General features: G+C 28.3%; 1 protein-coding gene across 3 annotated transcripts in view; it reads right to left on the reverse strand.

Moving 5' to 3' along the window:
* Positions 1-59: 59 nt before the first annotated feature.
* The window catches only part of LOC105152463 (thrombospondin type-1 domain-containing protein 4), a 56,573-nt gene continuing 37,437 nt past the window's right edge, over positions 60-19,195 (reverse strand). The window contains exons 2-14 of one of the 3 annotated variants that reach the window (XM_011066789.2): positions 18,651-18,780; positions 10,233-10,383; positions 6,140-6,306; positions 5,417-5,513; positions 5,113-5,152; positions 3,514-3,638; positions 3,287-3,416; positions 2,814-3,066; positions 2,256-2,456; positions 1,856-2,017; positions 1,408-1,584; positions 1,089-1,305; positions 60-595 (exon numbers count right to left, since the gene is read on the reverse strand). In XM_011066789.2, the coding sequence (XP_011065091.1) occupies positions 459-595; positions 1,089-1,305; positions 1,408-1,584; positions 1,856-2,017; positions 2,256-2,456; positions 2,814-3,066; positions 3,287-3,416; positions 3,514-3,638; positions 5,113-5,152; positions 5,417-5,513; positions 6,140-6,306; positions 10,233-10,383; positions 18,651-18,692 (1,899 nt within the window). In that variant the 5' untranslated portion in view covers positions 18,693-18,780 and the 3' untranslated portion in view covers positions 60-458. The remainder of the gene's footprint in view (positions 596-1,088; positions 1,306-1,407; positions 1,585-1,855; positions 2,018-2,255; positions 2,457-2,813; positions 3,067-3,286; positions 3,417-3,513; positions 3,639-5,112; positions 5,153-5,416; positions 5,514-6,139; positions 6,307-10,232; positions 10,384-18,650; positions 18,781-19,195) is intronic. The other 2 variants (XM_011066787.2, XM_011066788.2) reach the window with 2 other exon arrangements.

Below are 19,195 nucleotides of genomic sequence, written 5' to 3' on the forward strand. Positions count from 1 at the left end.
ATCAAAGTGTTGAAATAAAAAAGAAACACAGAAATAGAAGGTAAGTGAACAACAAGAAATTGAAAAAGCGTGATATTTATTAATGCTTAATATATATATTTATGATTATGCGAGAACAGTACACGGATTTAATTGCTGCGTCAGATCATTACAACAAACCGGCAATTGCACAATAACCGCAATATGCGATCTCAGTCTCTTCTGTTTTTTTATCAAATATCTTGCTTATATAAAGTTATTGACGAAATCATGAGTTTCATATTAAATTGCTCTGCAGCATGCATATCTACATCTCTATACATAAAAAACGTAAAAAAATTTCATCTATTAATTATTAAAAATTATTTGTACCAATAGGCGACAAAAATAGAGTTTTAATTGGCGATATATACTAACAGGAAACTAAAGGCAGTTTTTTTATTAAAAAGTCATAATGAGCATGATTGTCGGGAGGATTTCTATTCAAAATCCTGCTTGCCTCGAGAACACGATAGACAGCAAGACTCTTTATAAAATTGATAAGAGCATAGTCGTGCTTGCGTGACTAAATTGCAGTTAGCCATTTTGTCTTTGCAAACTGGATTATCTTCGACACCTAAAATAAATAAAATGTTAATATGACATAAAAATATTTTATATAATTTTTTATATAAAAGATTACTTTGTATAAGAAGAGAATACGTTTTGGCTTTTGGTAGAAGAATCTTTAAAAATTTAGATTGATATATAGATCTGAAAACAATTTTCGGACCATCGAAATAATTATGTGCAAAACTCAAGCATGATGAACAATGCTGCGAAAGTTTTGACATTCTAACAACTAGTTTAAGCACCTTATATAATTATTTTGATAATACAACAAAGTTATCTTTAGATCTGCAATTATATATATATATATATATATATATATATATATATATATATATATATATAATTGCAGATCTAAATATATATGTATATAGTACTAAATTTTTTGATATTCAATAAAACGTTCCGTGTAGACTACAGAAATTGTAAAATATTAATATTATAAATAAGTTTAACGACGTTAATATTTTCTATACTTTAAACTTCAAAATTCGCTTAACCATTCGTTATCTCGGGATCGTCTTGAACTTGAAGAATCTTGTGAGAATTTTCAGGCGCGTGTAAATCGTCTCTGCAAGGATAATCATTGCATGTCCTTCGAGATACTGGTCGATCCTCCTCTCGGCAGTGAAGCTGATACGATTCAGGTAATTGACCATCTGAATTCAGACAACGGGTTTCGCGTTTCTGAATACCTTTACCACAAGATCGCGAACACTGCAAATCGATTTTTGGAAGTAAGTACTATTTGTTAAGTTCTATTTAGTCTTTGAAATTTAATTTTAAAATTTTAATATAATAAAATAAATATTTATATACCGGCGTCCAATCTGATGTAAACCAATCAGAGGTGCAGGTACGCTCTCTGCATGATTTTCTACTCTCCGGTTTGTTTGCAGGACAATTCATGTCTAAGACAACACGTAGAGAGCCTCGAAGAGTTGTAACACATACAACATCTCTTATTTGTTCACCTATATCGCAACTTGAAGAACACTATAAAGATATAAAATTATTTTTCGATACATATTAATAATTAAAATAAAAATATTATTATATTGAGATAATTATATACATAGTAGAACAAATATGATTATAAATATCTTTTCAAAGTCTCGTAATAATACATAATATATGTAATGTATACATACAACATACATATCAACACATAAACTTATAATCTTTGTGATACTACTTATACTACTTTTTATTTTAATATTTAAAATTTTTATAAATGTTTATATAGATAATTATATTTAAGCTTGACCTCCGTCCACGGTCCTGTGAACCACTGACCGCTGCAAGTTCTATTACTCAAACAATCTCTGGAAGTCTCAGGTCGACTCGATTCATCGCAATGTTCTTCGTTAGAGCTTGTTTCGCAAAGAATTCTCCTGGTTTGAACACCAGTTCCACATTCTGCCGAACACTACAGTCGATAATTATAAATTGTTGATAAAATCAATATGAAATATTTTTTAATTTTCATAATTTTAAATGTAGTATTTTAGATAATATAATAACTTGAAAATTATAATTATTATATTTTTTGTCAGTGCCCTCCTTCATTAATAAATTATTATTATCAAAAATAAAAATTAATTATATGATTGTTTTTTATTAGAATGATTTTTTTTATTGAGTGCAAGTGGTAAAGAGAGGTTCACCTGTTCAGACCACTCAGTGAATAACCACTGCGGGCTCTGAAGCTTCGCAGAAACAACGTTTAATGGCGTTAATTTCACCGGACATGATCCTGAGTCGCACGTTTCATTTGCTTCAGGTTTTTCTGAGAGATCACATGGAGTATCTTCAGTAGCACAAGTTACAACCCTCGTTCTTTTTCCTAAGCCACAGGACACGGAACACTTTATAACAAATAAAATAAAAAATTACAATCGTTTAAATAATTATTAAAAATTGCAGTCATTGAAATATTTATACATTAATAATTGCTAACAGAAGAATTAAAAAAATTTTTTTTAGAACCTATTTTTTATCAGCGGAAATCCATTTAAAGACATTCAATTGATACCATTTGAAACATTTTCGGTCAAAATTTATGACAATTAGGAGTAGGCTGTTTTATTCAACATAATATCGCTCTGTTAATGAAATTTACTAAATATCAAATTTCACATCGTTTTATTTCTTTACCTCTTTTATATAACAAATCAATTAAATTGATTAATTTTAAGTATCTGTGTCTGCGTGAACAAAATTACCTGAGACCAAACACCCACGGTCCATCGTGGAGTCAATGATTGAGGAGACGTCTGCGTCGATATTTGCCTAATCTCCTCGCACGATGGCATTTCGCACACTTCACTTATCGGAAGATTTCTCGGTTCTGTGCAGGCACCATCAGCAATTCTCATCGTTAACGCCGTTTTTACTTCCTGTACACACTCGAGTTCCCGTGTACGAACCCCAGTACCGCAAGAAGTAGAACAGTCACTCCATGGTCCGCCTCGCCACCTTTGAAAATACAGTTTTTAATGTTTCTATTTTTAAAAGATATAGAAAAAAATATAAAAATATTTTAAAATAATCAGATTTGTGCAACATTAGAAAACATGTTTATTTATTTATTAATAGCAATAACATTTTAATATACATGTAATATAAACGTAGGTAACTATACATTTGATATGAGAATTATTCTTTCGTACGGAATAAAAATTAAAATCAAGTTTACCTGGGAGGACATGGTATGGTATTACATCTGAGATGAATTTCGTGTAACTTTTCTATCCCATGGCATCTCTTTTCCGGTACTGGCTGCTGCGTATGCTCTTTGATACACACGTGTTTGAGTACCTGTACACCTTATGTAACATACAGAAACTCTTTGTACTCGCAGATCTCCACAATAGTGGAGGATTTATTATGAAACAAATTAATTATCAGTTAATTCTCATTTACCTCCACCACATGATTTGCTACATTCCCCGTGACCAATTGCTTTCCAGATAAATTTTCTTTTCCTATAACGTCGTGGTGAATACGATGGCGATGTTACATTACTTATCGCTGATCCATTCTCGAATCTAAAATCAGATTTTTTGTGATTATTTAACTGCTACAGATATGAAATTGTAAACATAGTGCTTATCATCAAAAGATAGATTATACCTGCACGGTAAAAAAAAATCATTGTGTATTTGTATTGAAAACGGTCGGCTTAAATTTTTATTAATCGTTTGTATTGAACTTTTTAACATGCTCGAGTGTTAATTTAACATAATATGATTATGTTATTTAAAGACTTTGTATTAAGTTGATATTCACAATTAGTTGTTAAAATAGCATAATTTAAGTAAGTATGGGTAAGTAAAAATAAATAATAAAAACAAATAATATGAAAATAATGTGTTTTAAAACATAAATTCTAAGATAAATAAACGAAATTCGTGTTACACTTTAACATATTATAAATATTAATTATATTAAAAAATATGTACTTTTACAATTGGTTTACAAACTTTGTCATTATCCTTTTGGAATTATTTTTTTTACTCAATATTTGCTGTTTTCTAAGTAGATCATTTGGTACATGTGTTATATTCGATACAAACTATCCAACAATATATAGAGAAGAAAGTGGTATTATGGCTAGTATAGATATTATGGTCCCTTTTAATATCTCCGCAATTAAGTAGCGAATTCTAGCGATTACTAGAGTAATGTAGATTACCAGTAATCTAGGGATTACTTATGGAATTATTTGTTCAGTAGCTCGCCGTTACACTATGACACTAATATATCAATAATCAATAGTCAGCACTTATTATAACACATTTTTACTTTCAAGTATTTCGAAACGTTTCTGAGATATATTTTAACATTTAATTACATCTACTTCCTCATTTTTCTTAAACTTGAGCATATTATTACATGAATATATGTATTTTTAAGTGTATTGTTTGCTACTTAACATTTTATTTATATATTTTGGATTATGCAAAATTTAAACAATAGTATACCATTTTGCTAATGTGGCCCTTTATGGATATTGATTACTCACCTTTTTTTGAGGTTTTTAAAATAATTATTTGATAATCGATTGTAGTTCGATTGTTAATCTATATTTTATATTATGTATACTCTTTTTGATACTGAGCAGCTATATGCAGTTGTGTGAATGTATATACATTTATTTGTATACATTTTAAAATGTTTTACTGTTTTATTAATTTTGTAAGCAAATAAATTTTCTAAACAAAACTAATTTTGAAGGCCATTTTTATGGAAGGTCACATTATCACCCGTATTTTTCTTCGAGTCATTATGCAATGTTGTCACATTTTTATTAATAGTGTCCTAAGTAATAAATATTTCATAATTTTGAATCCAGAATCGATTCAATAACATTTTAAATATAATTGTCAAATTTTATACTTAAATATTGATTATTAACAAAGTTATTTTAAAATGTAAAATGTAACTGCCATAATAACCTTTTCTTCCATTTTATTTTCAGATAAATTAAATATATGTTAATTTATCAAAAAAATTTCCTACCTTCTATTTTGTAAACTATGCTCAACGCCTTTATTGGAAACTATAATCAAACAATTTTTAATTTTTAATAATTTGTTATATATATTTAATAAAATGCAATATTTATCATTTTAAATAAGTAACTTTATCAATTTTTATCTATTTATCAAATTGTCTTTTTAAGTAAAGTGAGTCTAAAAATTATATAAATAAAATAGTAAACAATAATTCTTCATCTGCTACAAGAAATATTTAAAAATCAGCAAACTTGATATTTTAAATTATTATAATTTTTCGAATATATGCTGCTATAATGAAATAATACCTGCGATATGCGGAAAATGGTTGCTTCTCGGCAAATTTGTATTTCCAGGAATCCGATATCGGTAAACAATACCAGGATTTGGTTCCTGGTATAAAACCTATGAAACAATAAAAATTAGATTATATTATTCTACATAAATCTTAATTATTTTTAATTAAAATCTATTTTAAAATAATTTCTTAATTATTAAATTATTATTAAATGCTTTAATTATTAAATGCTGTAATTATTGAATTTTAATATTATAATTGAAAGTGAAAGAGTACGCAATTTAACATCATTAAACATAAAACTTATACTACTTATGACAATTGTAGCGGGAAATCAGCAGTGAAAGGGTTAAATGGAACTCGGTTGAACTCATTAACGCCCACGATTGCTAGCATGCAACAATTGCTATTCTAAGCCCCCATTGTTACTGTTGCGTTATAACAATACCCATAATTTGGTTGAAGGATACAAAATATTTCATAAGATATGGAACATAGTACATAATAGTTGGGTATTTTTGTTGTATAAGCACTTTTATAAACTTCATTGTATGCAAATAATTGTCATATACATATATAAAAATATGCATTTGCAATTAATTATATATATTTGTGTATATGTTTATTATAATATATTGTGAAATTACAATTTGTAATAAATGTTGGTTTCCTTTGTATAAACAACACAATTAAAATTATATTATTTAGATTAACATTTATCATATTACTTTACCATAATATCTATGGGTTCCTGTAATGGACCTGCGGCAGAAAAGCTTTCCAAATTCTGAGGACTTTGACGACGGTAAACGAATGTAGTTCCGGCTCCTTTGTATTCGCCAGACCAATTGATAAAATTGTTCCCGTTTAATAAATAACTGCCATTTTGCAATCTAATTGCTGCAAATTTATTATTATATTCTATTATATATTTCTTACAATTATAGTAAAATTATTATTTAAATTTGTTTAAAAAAATAGTCACCGTTACTAATTATCTTTGTAAAGTAAGTATGTATCTAGCGAGAATATATTGTAGTCACACACTATATATATTTAAACTATATATATTTATTACAAATATATCTATGTATATCAGAAATATATTGGTCTAATTAAAAATAAAAGAAAATTATGATGATCGCATTTATTTGCGAGTGAACTACTTATTATTATACATAAAGCGACGATGCTCTTCGACACGTCGATTGACACGGATCACGCTAAAGCTGGCAATTATGATCGTTTAAACGAGACATGGGCGCACAATAGCAGTCGTTTATGAGCTAGTTTACAGTTGCGCGCGATTTATGTAATCCACATGGCACGGGCCGGTGCATCTAATTTAGTGGGCGATCCTCGTTCCATTTACAGCCTTGCGAAAGATTAGATTACATTACGTTACATATTTCGCAAGAAACAAATGCATTAAAGCTGACAGAAATGCATTCTGCAGTGGTGAGGAATTTACCTTCTAATTTTTAAATTATTCTAACTAATAACTTACATCGTTTTAGACGCGCTGGCTCTCATTAGCTCTATTTTATTTTTGTTTGTATTTTAAAGTTTGAAAGAGTGTGTCCATTTTAATTATTATTGCTTTCTAAATTAATTTAAATGCAATTCCCTTATAAATATTCCCTTAATATTCCCTTAATTGCTATCATTCCCTTATAAAAATTCTAATTTATTAGAAACATTATATACATATAATAATATATAATATATGAGACGTGCCTGCTAAAACATTGTAAGAACCAAAATGTGAAAATGCATTCTTATTGTATCAAGGTTGTAAGTGCTGTTCTGTCACATACTAATATTTGATGCGAAAAGTGCTAGTATAAATAAAGAAAAAAATGAATAGGTAGTGTAACTTAAAAAATTGTAATTGTCTATTGTGCAATTTGTATTTTTACTTCGATTTGCAACGTTTTGAAATGTTAACACAATATTTTTAAAAATTAAAATTACTTAATTATACATTTTTACAAAGATTGATTGCTCATCTTTCGTTATTATGATCATTTTTTGTAGAGAATTTTTAAAGTAACAGTTTTTAAGAAAATAAGTTTTTTCTTTCTCCTGAAAAAAAATGTAACTTTCATTATCGACATGATCGTGCCTTCCATTATTCTCACTTAATCTGTGAAAATGAATGGTTCGAAAAAAATCAATAAAAACTTACTTCTCATGAAATGAAATCTATCTAATCTTTAAGAATTCAGAGAATATAAAAATATACATAAACATAAAATTGTAAAGGTCAATTAATATACATATATAAGTATAAAATAACAGTTTTTAAGAAAATAAATTTTTTCTTTCTCCTGAAAAAAACGCATCTATAATGCTTTAAAATGTCTCATATGATATAATAATATACGTGTGTGTATATATATATATATATATATATGTATATATATATATATATATATATATATATATATATAAAGCATTATAGATGCATTTTTTTTCAAGAGAAAGAAAAAACTTGTTTTCTTAAAAACTGTTATTTTATATGTATATATGTATACTAACTGACCTTTATAATTTTATGTTTATGTATGTTTTTATATTCTCTGAATTATTTTTATATTTTCTTAAAGATTAGATGGATTTCATTTCATGAGAAGTAAGTTCTTATTGATTTTTTTCGAACCATTCATCTTCACAGATTAAGTGAGGATAATGGGAGGCATGATCATGTCGGCGATAATGAAAATTCCGACAGTATTGTTAATGATCGCAACTAATCACACTGCTAGCGACTCATTTGCTTATCGATGACGCCATCGTTGCATAGGTACACTGATTACGATCTGTTATTCGCATCCTGTGAAAGGTAATCATTACATCGCTTCTGGCGAGCGATGAATGAATTCGAAAGGCATCGCAGGCGACACAATGATGATTACCTTTACATATAATTGAAATTCAATTTCTAATCAAATTTCAAATAGTATATCACCACTAAATTTATTAAAAATAACGTTACATTCTAAACATTACTTTAAATATTGTTTTAAAATTATTTGATATTGTAAACATTTTGAAAATTTTATTATATATTCAATTATATTTTTTTGTTTCTATTGTTACTATTAATCTTTTAATGGTTTTTATTTTTTATTTCTAATTTAATATTATTTACTATCAGTTTTATTTAATAATTATAATTTTTTAAATCTTTTGATTTAAAAATATATCTATCTGCTAAAATATATCTTCTAAATTAGTTAATAAATAGAATAGCTTACAATTATTAGGTGTTGGAATTAATTCGTAGCGTTTTACAAGTGATGGGAAGTACTTTCATTAATGTATTTTTTAATGCTCATGTGAAATAAATAACATTCTTTCATTAAAAACGCTACGAATTAATTCCAACACCTAATAATTATGTGCCATTGCAAATATTTTGCAGTTTTCAATATCATAATTTAATGTTTTTTAAAAGCAATCTCCAAAAATTAACAATATAAGTTTTATGTAATAAATTTTATATATATATATATATATATATATATATATAATGCAAATTCAAAATAACGCTTGTTAAATTGTACAGCAATACAAATTACATAAGACATTCTTTAATGCAATAATCTTTAAAGGACGCGGTATTCTCCAAAGAAAAAAAATCAATTGATTTTCATAAAGTCATAAATCATAACTATTAATTATAAAATTTTTAATATTTTGTTTTATAATAAAAAATTACTATCTTAGACCCGTTTTTCATTATCTGATTAACTTGTAGTTAGATTTAACCTGATGTTTTATCCAATAAATTTCATCTATGATGATGTCATGAATAAAGCTCATTGAGCGAAACATCAGGTTAAGCTTAACCACATGTTAATCAGATAATGAAAAACCGGACCTTAATAAATTAAAAAAAACTGTGATGCACATAACTGTACTCAGATAATTAAACGGACGTCGCTGTTTTAATAATTGAAATTGTTGCAATAAATCTTAAATCTTTTTGATTTTTTTTTTAACTTGTCATTTGATATAAATGTTATACAAGCCTTAATAAAATAATATCATAGTTTTATTGAAATAAATAACATTTTTATTCTCTTAAATCATGTCATTTTTTATCTCGCAAAAATTAAATTACGGCAATGCCTGCCGTAATTTAATTTTTGCAATGTAATAATTTGCGAGATGACGATGATCTTAATCGTCAGGTACGGTCGCTATTTAATGACCACGCTGTATAACGAGTTACCGTAAACTGTGCATAAACAGTGAGAAATCATGGTAGGTGGAAATGCATTCCTTGCAACCGGTTGCTTGCGATTTCCACGAAATCCAAAGTAATACCGCTGAATTATTCCTGGCGCCAATCGTGCAATTAATGTTAGCATTGATAGTATCTAAACGCCAGTAAAAAGAATCGTTAGTCATGTCCTGATCATGTAATGTTCAATTTACATTGCAAAATACACAAAGTTGCATATATGCATCGACATCAATTATATTTATATTTTGTAATAAAGTAATTATTGTCAGCTTCCGTTGTATATTTTTTGTATAATAAAAATTTTATACCTTTTACAATGTTACGGCTTTAAAAAATAGAAGTATTAGAATACATTAAATAACCATAATCATTAAAAAATATAATGCTAAACTCCACAAAACACAAATACATACATTACTGTATACTTATACTCCTATTTACATAAATGCGAATCTTACGCGCTTAACTTGCACTTGTACTGTGCAAGGTTTAACTAGTAATAAAAGTTCAGAAATAGTTCAGCTATCTTAATTTATCTTCATCAATAGTCATAAATTCTCATTTCTCTTACCAAGATAATTTTGTGTGCGACGGAGTTCGGTCACGTTCAGTGCCAAGGCGCCACGTGGGACCACTGCCACCAAATTATAACCCGGTTCCAAAGTCGGTTCCGTGAAAATTCCATCTATCAGATGACCGTTGCCAAATCTTACGCCACCACACTAAAACAGTATAACATCTGCTATTCTAGTCAAGAAATTTATACGAGAGATGATAAATCATGCGACTTCATTCAAGTTTCAGTGTTTTAGATCAATGATCCGAGCGGTCCGTTAAACAGATTGTAGATGATAAATGATTTCCACGTGTATTTCTATTTTCCTAGGTATCAGAATGGAATCAGAATAAAAATTACTGATACTGATCATAAAATGAATTAATAGGAAGCGACACATCCGCTTTGGCTGATGCAGGTGGACAATTTACGCTTGTATGCATAATAAAAATTCTCAATTTCCGGGCGCGTCAGTTGCAATATGCTGTCGAAAGTTGCAAGGTATGCAAAAACTTTGCAAATGATACGTAAAAAGAGAACTTACAAGATATATTTTTTAGACAACAAAATTCTTATCTCTTATATTTCAATTTACAATGCGGGGTTATGTTTCTTTTTACTTTCAATGGAATTATTATCGCGACTTTGGCTAAACGAGGTGATATAGAGTGCAAACAAAATGGTGGCAAATTGTCATCTAAATTTATGCCATGATAGCTATAATTTCGAGTCACTCTTTTCGTTCTCTGGACGAGCATTTTACATTTGCACAGTTATCACACTTACTGTTTTGCTGATGCACAGAAATAAACATCGAGCATGAATCGTTGGTACTGGAAATTAGCATAAATACGTAAGAACACGGTGTAGACGCATGATTCTCATATAAATATATTTTTACACGAAAAATATAACATACATATACAGAAAATTAAGAATACTAATACGTCACATTCAGAATGATACAGAAAAATTAAACTAAAAGAAAGTAGATTACATTCTGTGATTAATTTGATATAAATTATAATATTCACATGATAATACATATTTTTCTAGAACATTTTACATAAAAACACCAAAATAGCTTAAACAAAATTTACTATATTGAGATAATAGTATTTCTGCTTCCTCGCCAGATCTCTACGTAAGATCAAGGTTAATTAAATGATCAAACGGTAGCTTGAAGATGTAAGATGCACGATTCGACATGAATCGCGATCAAAATATTATCTCGCTGTACGTGCCACGTGGCCCAGTTACGGCACATGTATATGAGAGAAAAAGAAAAAGAAGTCTAGTTTAATCTATGCTGTGAGCTTCTTCCATCCGTTTACTGATATCTGCAGCAATAAATTATTTCTCTTGCTCCTACGAATCACTCCCGCACTACTTTGCTATCACTAAGTAACCTCATTAATTTTTTGAAAATATTATCTACATTTCCCGAATTTTCTTCGTATTTTAATAAAAGTTTAATAAATATACATAAAAACGCGCGTCAAATAGCACTGAGAGAAATGATTTTGTTATAGGAACAAATCAAAGGAAAGCAAATGTGATATCTTTAAAAAAACGATCAATTTGTTACGATTGCAAATTAATTCGTCAATGTAACAGATAATCAATAGTATCACTATTATCGCTCGAGCAAATAAGAGGCTCATATATGTATATAAAAGTCGTAGACGATTGCAAGGTCTCAAATCGTAAAAAATTGACCAATTCTAGTCAAATATTCTTCTTATATTTGATTGCGCTTAATCGGTTTCCTACGACTTAAGGTTCTACGATCATCTACGAATTCTATGTAAACGAGCCTAAAGTTTATCCAAAAGATAGATTAGACTCTATATAATTTGCTTCTGTTACTAATAATTGATTGGTACAACAGACTAGCAGCAATCATAACAACAAAATTTATTATTACATATTTATCGATCACCGGTTAAAGGTACTAGTGATTTATTAAATTAACAAAATCCTTCCTCTCAGTGAGATTGCGATAAGTTAATCAGAATTTCTTAAATTAAAAAATAATACTTTTTAAAATGAGAATTAAATATAAGCATTTTGACAAAATATTTAATAAATTAAATAATATAATATTTAATAAATAAAATGTTTAATAAATTTACTGCACAATTTTTATTTTGATTAGATTAAATTGAAGTCTTCATATATTCTCTTATATAATTCCTAAGATGATAACACTTACGGTCTTACAGTCAACGTACTTTAATCAAGTTACGATCTATTTCAATCTTTTGTACAAATTAATAAGTTTCAAAACAAAATAATTAAAAAAGGACTACAAGCCAGGATAAATAAATTTTATTTTATTAATAAATTAAAAGTAATTAATCAAAATTCTTAAGAAAATCAGTTTAATTCACTCGAGTTTCTTTAACATTCTATATCTCTGATATAGTATCTCTTTGATACATGAAATACAACATAATTTGTCATTTTACACGTCGGGGATCATTCTGAAAGAGTGACAGTGCTCGATTGAGGCTGACCGTTCATTTTCAACCAGGTTTAATCGGTGAACTGCACATCAAGCCGCGCCCAAACTGACACTCCTCTCTCCAATTGGATTAACTCGGGATGAATGTCAACTTGCTTGTCGTTTGTATACGCGAGATCGCACGATGTTAATTGTATGAATATCGCATGAGTGAATTTATAAATCGGCGACGAACAATGAATGCACAGTGGCGTAGAAAGTTCAATGTTCAGAATGTAACAGCAGACGATTTATTCCCCACTAAAAGAACAATATAAAAAAATGAAATATAAATATCCTATTAATTTCAAATTTGAATACGACTGTACATAAAAAATACAAAGATAAAATAATTTTTTAAATCAAGAGGAGAGATTTTAATAGCTCTTTTTACCATCAATATATTAAGTTTTTATTTTTACAATTATTATAAACAAAATATAATCTAATTATAAGTGTTATTGATAATTTTTAATTTTGTTCTTTTTTGAAACAATATTCCTTTAGCAAAAGTACATTAAACTTTTGAATATAATCATTTCTAAAGGAGAAATCTTATAATCATTTCACAAATAATCCAAATGTGCAATATTTAGCAATATTATTTAGCAATATTAGATTTAATTTTAACATTATTAGATCTAATTAAATCCAATTTTTTAAGTTAAGCAAATAAATGCAATCTATAATTAAAAATTTATTAAACTAAGATTAATTATTATTTTCGAACGTTTTCGCTGATTATAAAAATATCCATTTAATATAACAAAGATGATTGCGCAAAAGTATTGCATTTAAATAAAACAATTTTAACTAACAACTTATGTAATATCACAAATTATTGAAACATACCATACATCATAAATAATAACAAACAGACCATAATTCTGTCGAGCCTACATATGTATAGCTCCTCGTGTAGCACCTCGGCCACATTACGTGTTTATGTAGCGATAAAATATGAGCGTGTGTACACTTTGCATATCACTTAGTAACGCATGAACGCACGATTAAGAGAGAACCATTTTCTTTGTGAACTAAATAATTTCTCCGGTTCTTCGAAATTACGTCGCGAAATTACATAGCAAAATTACGTCGCGCACACGTCGTCCCAGCCACCTAATTAACCGTCTCGTGTTATATAATTCTCGTGTTTGATCAACTCAACGTTTTATTAATTGAGACAGTACACTGAGAAAAAGAGTCTGGTTAAATTAAATAGTAATTCTGGTGGAAAAAAAATGAATCAGAATTTTCTGATTAAATCGACTAGAATTCTAGGATTCTGATTAATATAATTGTTCTAATAAAAATAAGAATTCTAGTAAATATATTTTACCAGAAATATTGTTCAATCAGAATTCCAATTATCTCAATTAGAATTCCAATAAAATTAACCAGAAAATTCTGATTCGTCCATTTTCAATCAGAAATTTTTTTCAGTGTAAATAAAAACTCAATTAATATAATTCTATGTTTTTCATTATTTATCAAAATATAAAAATAATGTATACTTGTATTCACACTGGTGAATATATACAAGAACAACTTTATTGACATACTTAAATATTGTTAGATCTGAAAATAATTTTGTTGAATTATCAAAATAATTACATAGAAATTTTAAGCATGATGAATAATGTCCCTGATAAGCGTTTATGCTTCTTTTACGTTTCGTTGTTTCAATTTTCGCTTCCTAGAAATTTTATTTACGTTTCTGTTACTGTTCCATTCGACTTACGCTCCTAGCAATCAGTTTAAACGTTCTACATAATTATTTTGATGGCTCAAAAAATTATTTTCAGATCTGTACCTAGCTAAATTTTTAAATATTTAAAATCGTCCTTTTTGTATAGAAATATGAATTAGAAGATCATCTGCATTTTGTCAGATTTCTAAGTTGTGATACATTAAAATAAGACAAGACAAGAAAACAATACCGAGATTTAGACAAAAACAAATGATCAATAAATTTTCTCATCTCGATGGGCCGATATTCTCGCTTCTCAACGTTCTTGAATTTTATTTCGAGTCGTTTGAGATTATCGATTACTTATCTTGTTTCATTTATTTGAAACATTTATGTATATAATGAGGCAGAGTACTTTAATTGTAACTAGCATGGATTTATCCGATTTTTTCGAGACAAAACGAGATGAGACGAAAAAAAAAATCAAATAACATATAATAATTTTGGAAATATTTTAAATGAGACAAAAAATTCTTAGAAGACGATATTCCGAAATCCTTGTATCAAAGTGCATCACTATTTCTAAGGCCCAGGTTTCTTTAACTGCATTATGCGTAATATCACTGGCGAAAGTGAAGTTGAATAAATCTGAGATTTCGTCGCGGCGCGTCTTTCTTTTTACAATAATCCAGATCGGCGTCGAGTCGATCGTCTCGCGATGATACCTAGCATCGAATCTCTGCTTAGCGCTTATTTTCGGTGTGTTATTTTCGTGGCCACTCAAGCCGTTAAAATCCTCATCGCCCTAAATGCGACTCATAATGACAAACTTGCTGCGCGATGCACGTCGACAATCTTTTTATAGGCTTGCCATTCGATCAAACATCAAAATTCTTTTAACAAAATGCTTTTTTATATTCCTCTATTTGTTAGTTTGTACAGATTGCTGATGTAATAATAAAACAAATGAAAAAATTATGATACTTCGGTATTTAAGTAAAACACAATGTATTACAATATAAACCTTACAGTTAAATTTAGATATCACATTTTAATCTCAACATTATTATTTTAGTAACTATTTTTGAGACATATATAATACAAATCTTTTGTGTAATATATTTAATGCCGTTATACCATTTCAAATCAAAATAAATAATTCTCTGTTATTTTCGCATTGTACTTTCGCTACATATTCTTTCGCGAATGTCATCAAGATTTCAACAAAATGCTTTGAATAATGGAGCTTTCTATTTAGTTTCTTCCCATACAATTAATGAAGATTATAAATTACAAACATTTATGTCTAATATAAAATCTTATAACAAGAACATACACAACACATAAAGACGATAACCAAGAGATTCGTCGACCGAATGTTTGCTTTCTTGGTACCAGTCAAGTAAATTCGGTTCCACTCTAGATCCGAGAAATCTTATGAGCCATTAAACAAAACGAATAGATAAAGTCGTCGCGATTTAGGAACAAACACGTTACAAGTTGGGATCAGTGTAAACCTTTGGCGTCGCGGTGCTCCCACAATAATGAAGATGAATAGCAGCCACATAAACATGTCAAATACGTCCAAGTAAATAAAAACTGCAATACGACTGGACATAAAAAATAAAATAGTTTTTCATAAGAATTTCTGCTACACCCTATAAATCTCACTTACTTTTTATTTTGATATTTTTAGGCATTCATTTTCTATTTTTATTTTGCAGTCGTTTAGAACAGCGACACAAAGAAACTATTGATGTCAAAAATTAATGTCAAAGTTGGAAAATAAAAAATTATTATTATTCTTTAACATTTAACATAAAACTTTTCACATTAAAAAGAGAAGGAGCTTACAACTTAAAAGAATTTTTTAATACATATATGTGAAAAGAGACAAGAGTTTTTGCGTAAAGAATAAAAACATTAATCATTGCTTTTGAGAGAAGAGTATTTATAGAAGTTACAAAATTTATGGCCGTTCAAAAAAAGAATTTGCAGTAACTGAGATTCGCTATTCAATTTCGGATCATGTGGCAGGAAGTTGCACATTCTCCTCTGATTATATTATTCTGCCATTCTAAAAATATGCATTGTCGGCAACACTTAGCCGCAGGAATGCGTTAAACATGCGTTAAGCGAGACTTCCTAGTCAATATTTACTCGTACTAGTTACTCAAGCATAATTTACGAATATCGAAATCCGATTATGCGAATATTGTATCATCTGGAAATTCAGTTAACACATCTCCGCGTGTCGCCAATCATTTACGCAAAAAAAAAAAAAAAAAAAAAAACCATCCTCGCACAGTCCTAAATTGTCTATAATTAGGCGCCAGTAGCGCTTCAATTATATTAATAGAAGATCGTTTTATGCATAAGCCGGTTGATCCGGTTGGAATGATATTATGATGACGTTAGTGTACAAGGTTGATCGTTTGTTCCAATTAACATCTTGCGATACTTCCGTCTTTTTGCAAAACGAAATAATACTTTTTTCTTTCTCATAAAGTTGCTTCACGCTTGAATGTATTTTTTATTGACGCAACTATAGTTAATTAACATGTAGCACAACTAGTTTTAATTTGAATCTGACAACTAAAAATTTATAAAAAAACAATATGCAATAATAAAAATTTTTTCTTATTGCACATTTTTTAAAATACTTGTTATAATTCTGCAGAAAATATGAATTATAAAGTTCTGTATATAAAATATAAATTATAAAACAGTTAAAGAATATTTGCATTGAATTAAAAGTAAAAGAGGAGATAATTTGAAAATTTTTTGAAATTTGTAGTTTATGTAGTATTTTATACAATATTATTATTAGAATTCTAATCGTATAATCTAAAAGTTTGTTCTTATTTTATGTTTCATTTAATATTCAATTTTACTTGTTTTATATTATATATAAGTCAGCTTTGTAAATTTATATTCTAATCTCCGAAATTTATATTCTAATTAGCATATCCAATGACATTAACTATGTACCGGTGCATTAACCTTCGCCTAAAATATACGCATGTATTTTAGGAGAATTTTCATTGCATATGTAGATAAAGCTACGCTCTTTTATAAGAAATTCTTATCATCGTGAGACGAAGATCTGTTGCCGTGTACCACTTTTTTTATTACCTCGTAGAGACCCGAGCCATTGCTGACGGAAGTCTCTCATCATCGACTGAAAAAGCATCGTGAATTAAAGAAGAACAGATATTGAAACAGTTTTTTTTATTTAATTTGTCTCAGAAATTAATAAATATACAAAATAATTTGGAAAAAAGGCTTTTTTCTGTAAACTCAACTATGTGAATTTTTATAGATAATAAATATTGCATATTGTTTCTAATAAAATATTTTAATAAATGTCAAAACTGACTATTAATAAAAGAAATTTGAAAACAAATCCTTTTATATTTATAGGTATGTGCTTTTATATTTATAGATTCGTTCCATAAATGATATATTATAATTGGGAATGATTTCTCATGTAAAAGTGAGTCAATTACAAGTAAGTAAAAAATGCAGAATAAAATTTTTTCATATGATGCTTTATTTTCGGGAAAATCGACTTTAAATATTCGGCGAGTACGTGTATTTCAACGGATCTCGCTGCAAGATACTATCTCATCTCGTGTTTGAATTGGGTAATCATACTTGATAATCGAGACACAATAAAACAGGATATTCAAGCTCAAATTTTATTATTCTACTAATTGTTGAAAATATTGCTCAAAAACAAAGCATCATGCAAAAAAAATTTATTTTCGGTTATACTTCTACATAAAGAATCACCTCCTTTCCAATTGTATTACGGTTTATAAAACACCATTATAAATAAATATTTAGTATCAGAAACATATGTAAGAATAAAATTTGTTAAAGTCTCGGTAACATAATAATGAGTAAACTTTTTCATATTTTTTATCTTTTCACTTGTATGCGAATCTCATCTATTAGAATTTCATCATATTTCGCATACCAACAGAAGTCTTGACTTTTGTTGTGTGTACAGATTTTCATCCATTATATTTCCGTTTCTAAGAAGAAATTATGCGATCGGCCTCAGGGATCAGGACTGGCGACGCGATGTGACACATGCCGGAACATATTTACGAACAATTTCGCCCACGTTTGATATACGAGTTTGACATTGAAGCTGCAGCCGGACGGCCGCCTTAATGGTGCGGTAAATCACACGTCAATATATATTAGTTGCGTTGCGCTTATGCCTTACCGTTAAAGATAGCAGCAAAAAGGGAAGGACGAGTGATTGCATCTTGACGGATTTTCGTTCTTGTGGCTTCACTGTCAATGCATCTCGTTGCAGCTTCCGGTAGGACGGTATACACTTTTCTTTCCGCACTCTGCACGTTTAATCTTACGTTATTTTTCACTATTTTAAATGATACTCGATGCAATTATTAAATTTTTACTGGGAATATTCAGCGAGAGTTGTTAGATTGTGTAAACAAATATTGTTTCTTTATTACTTAATACTGTATTAATGTTAAATCTTTTTAATATTATGTGAATATTTAGAATAATATCACAAATTGTGAAGTTTTAATATTATTCTTTTATAATTTATAAAAATTAACTTTTTAAATTAGGCTTCTTAATTTTTCATTTCAATGTCAGACAATACAGTTTATGAAACTGCGATATCATAATAGAAGGTTTGTATAAAAATAATATTACTTTAGAATAAAATAATAAAAAATATAAATGGAATAATAAAAAATATACTTTGAATTTCTTTAAGTAAATAAATCAACGTGA

The sequence above is a fragment of the Acromyrmex echinatior genome, chromosome 4, assembly GCF_024713525.1.
Source record: "Acromyrmex echinatior isolate Ae372 chromosome 4, ASM2471352v2, whole genome shotgun sequence".
Classification (NCBI taxonomy): domain Eukaryota; kingdom Metazoa; phylum Arthropoda; class Insecta; order Hymenoptera; family Formicidae; genus Acromyrmex; species Acromyrmex echinatior.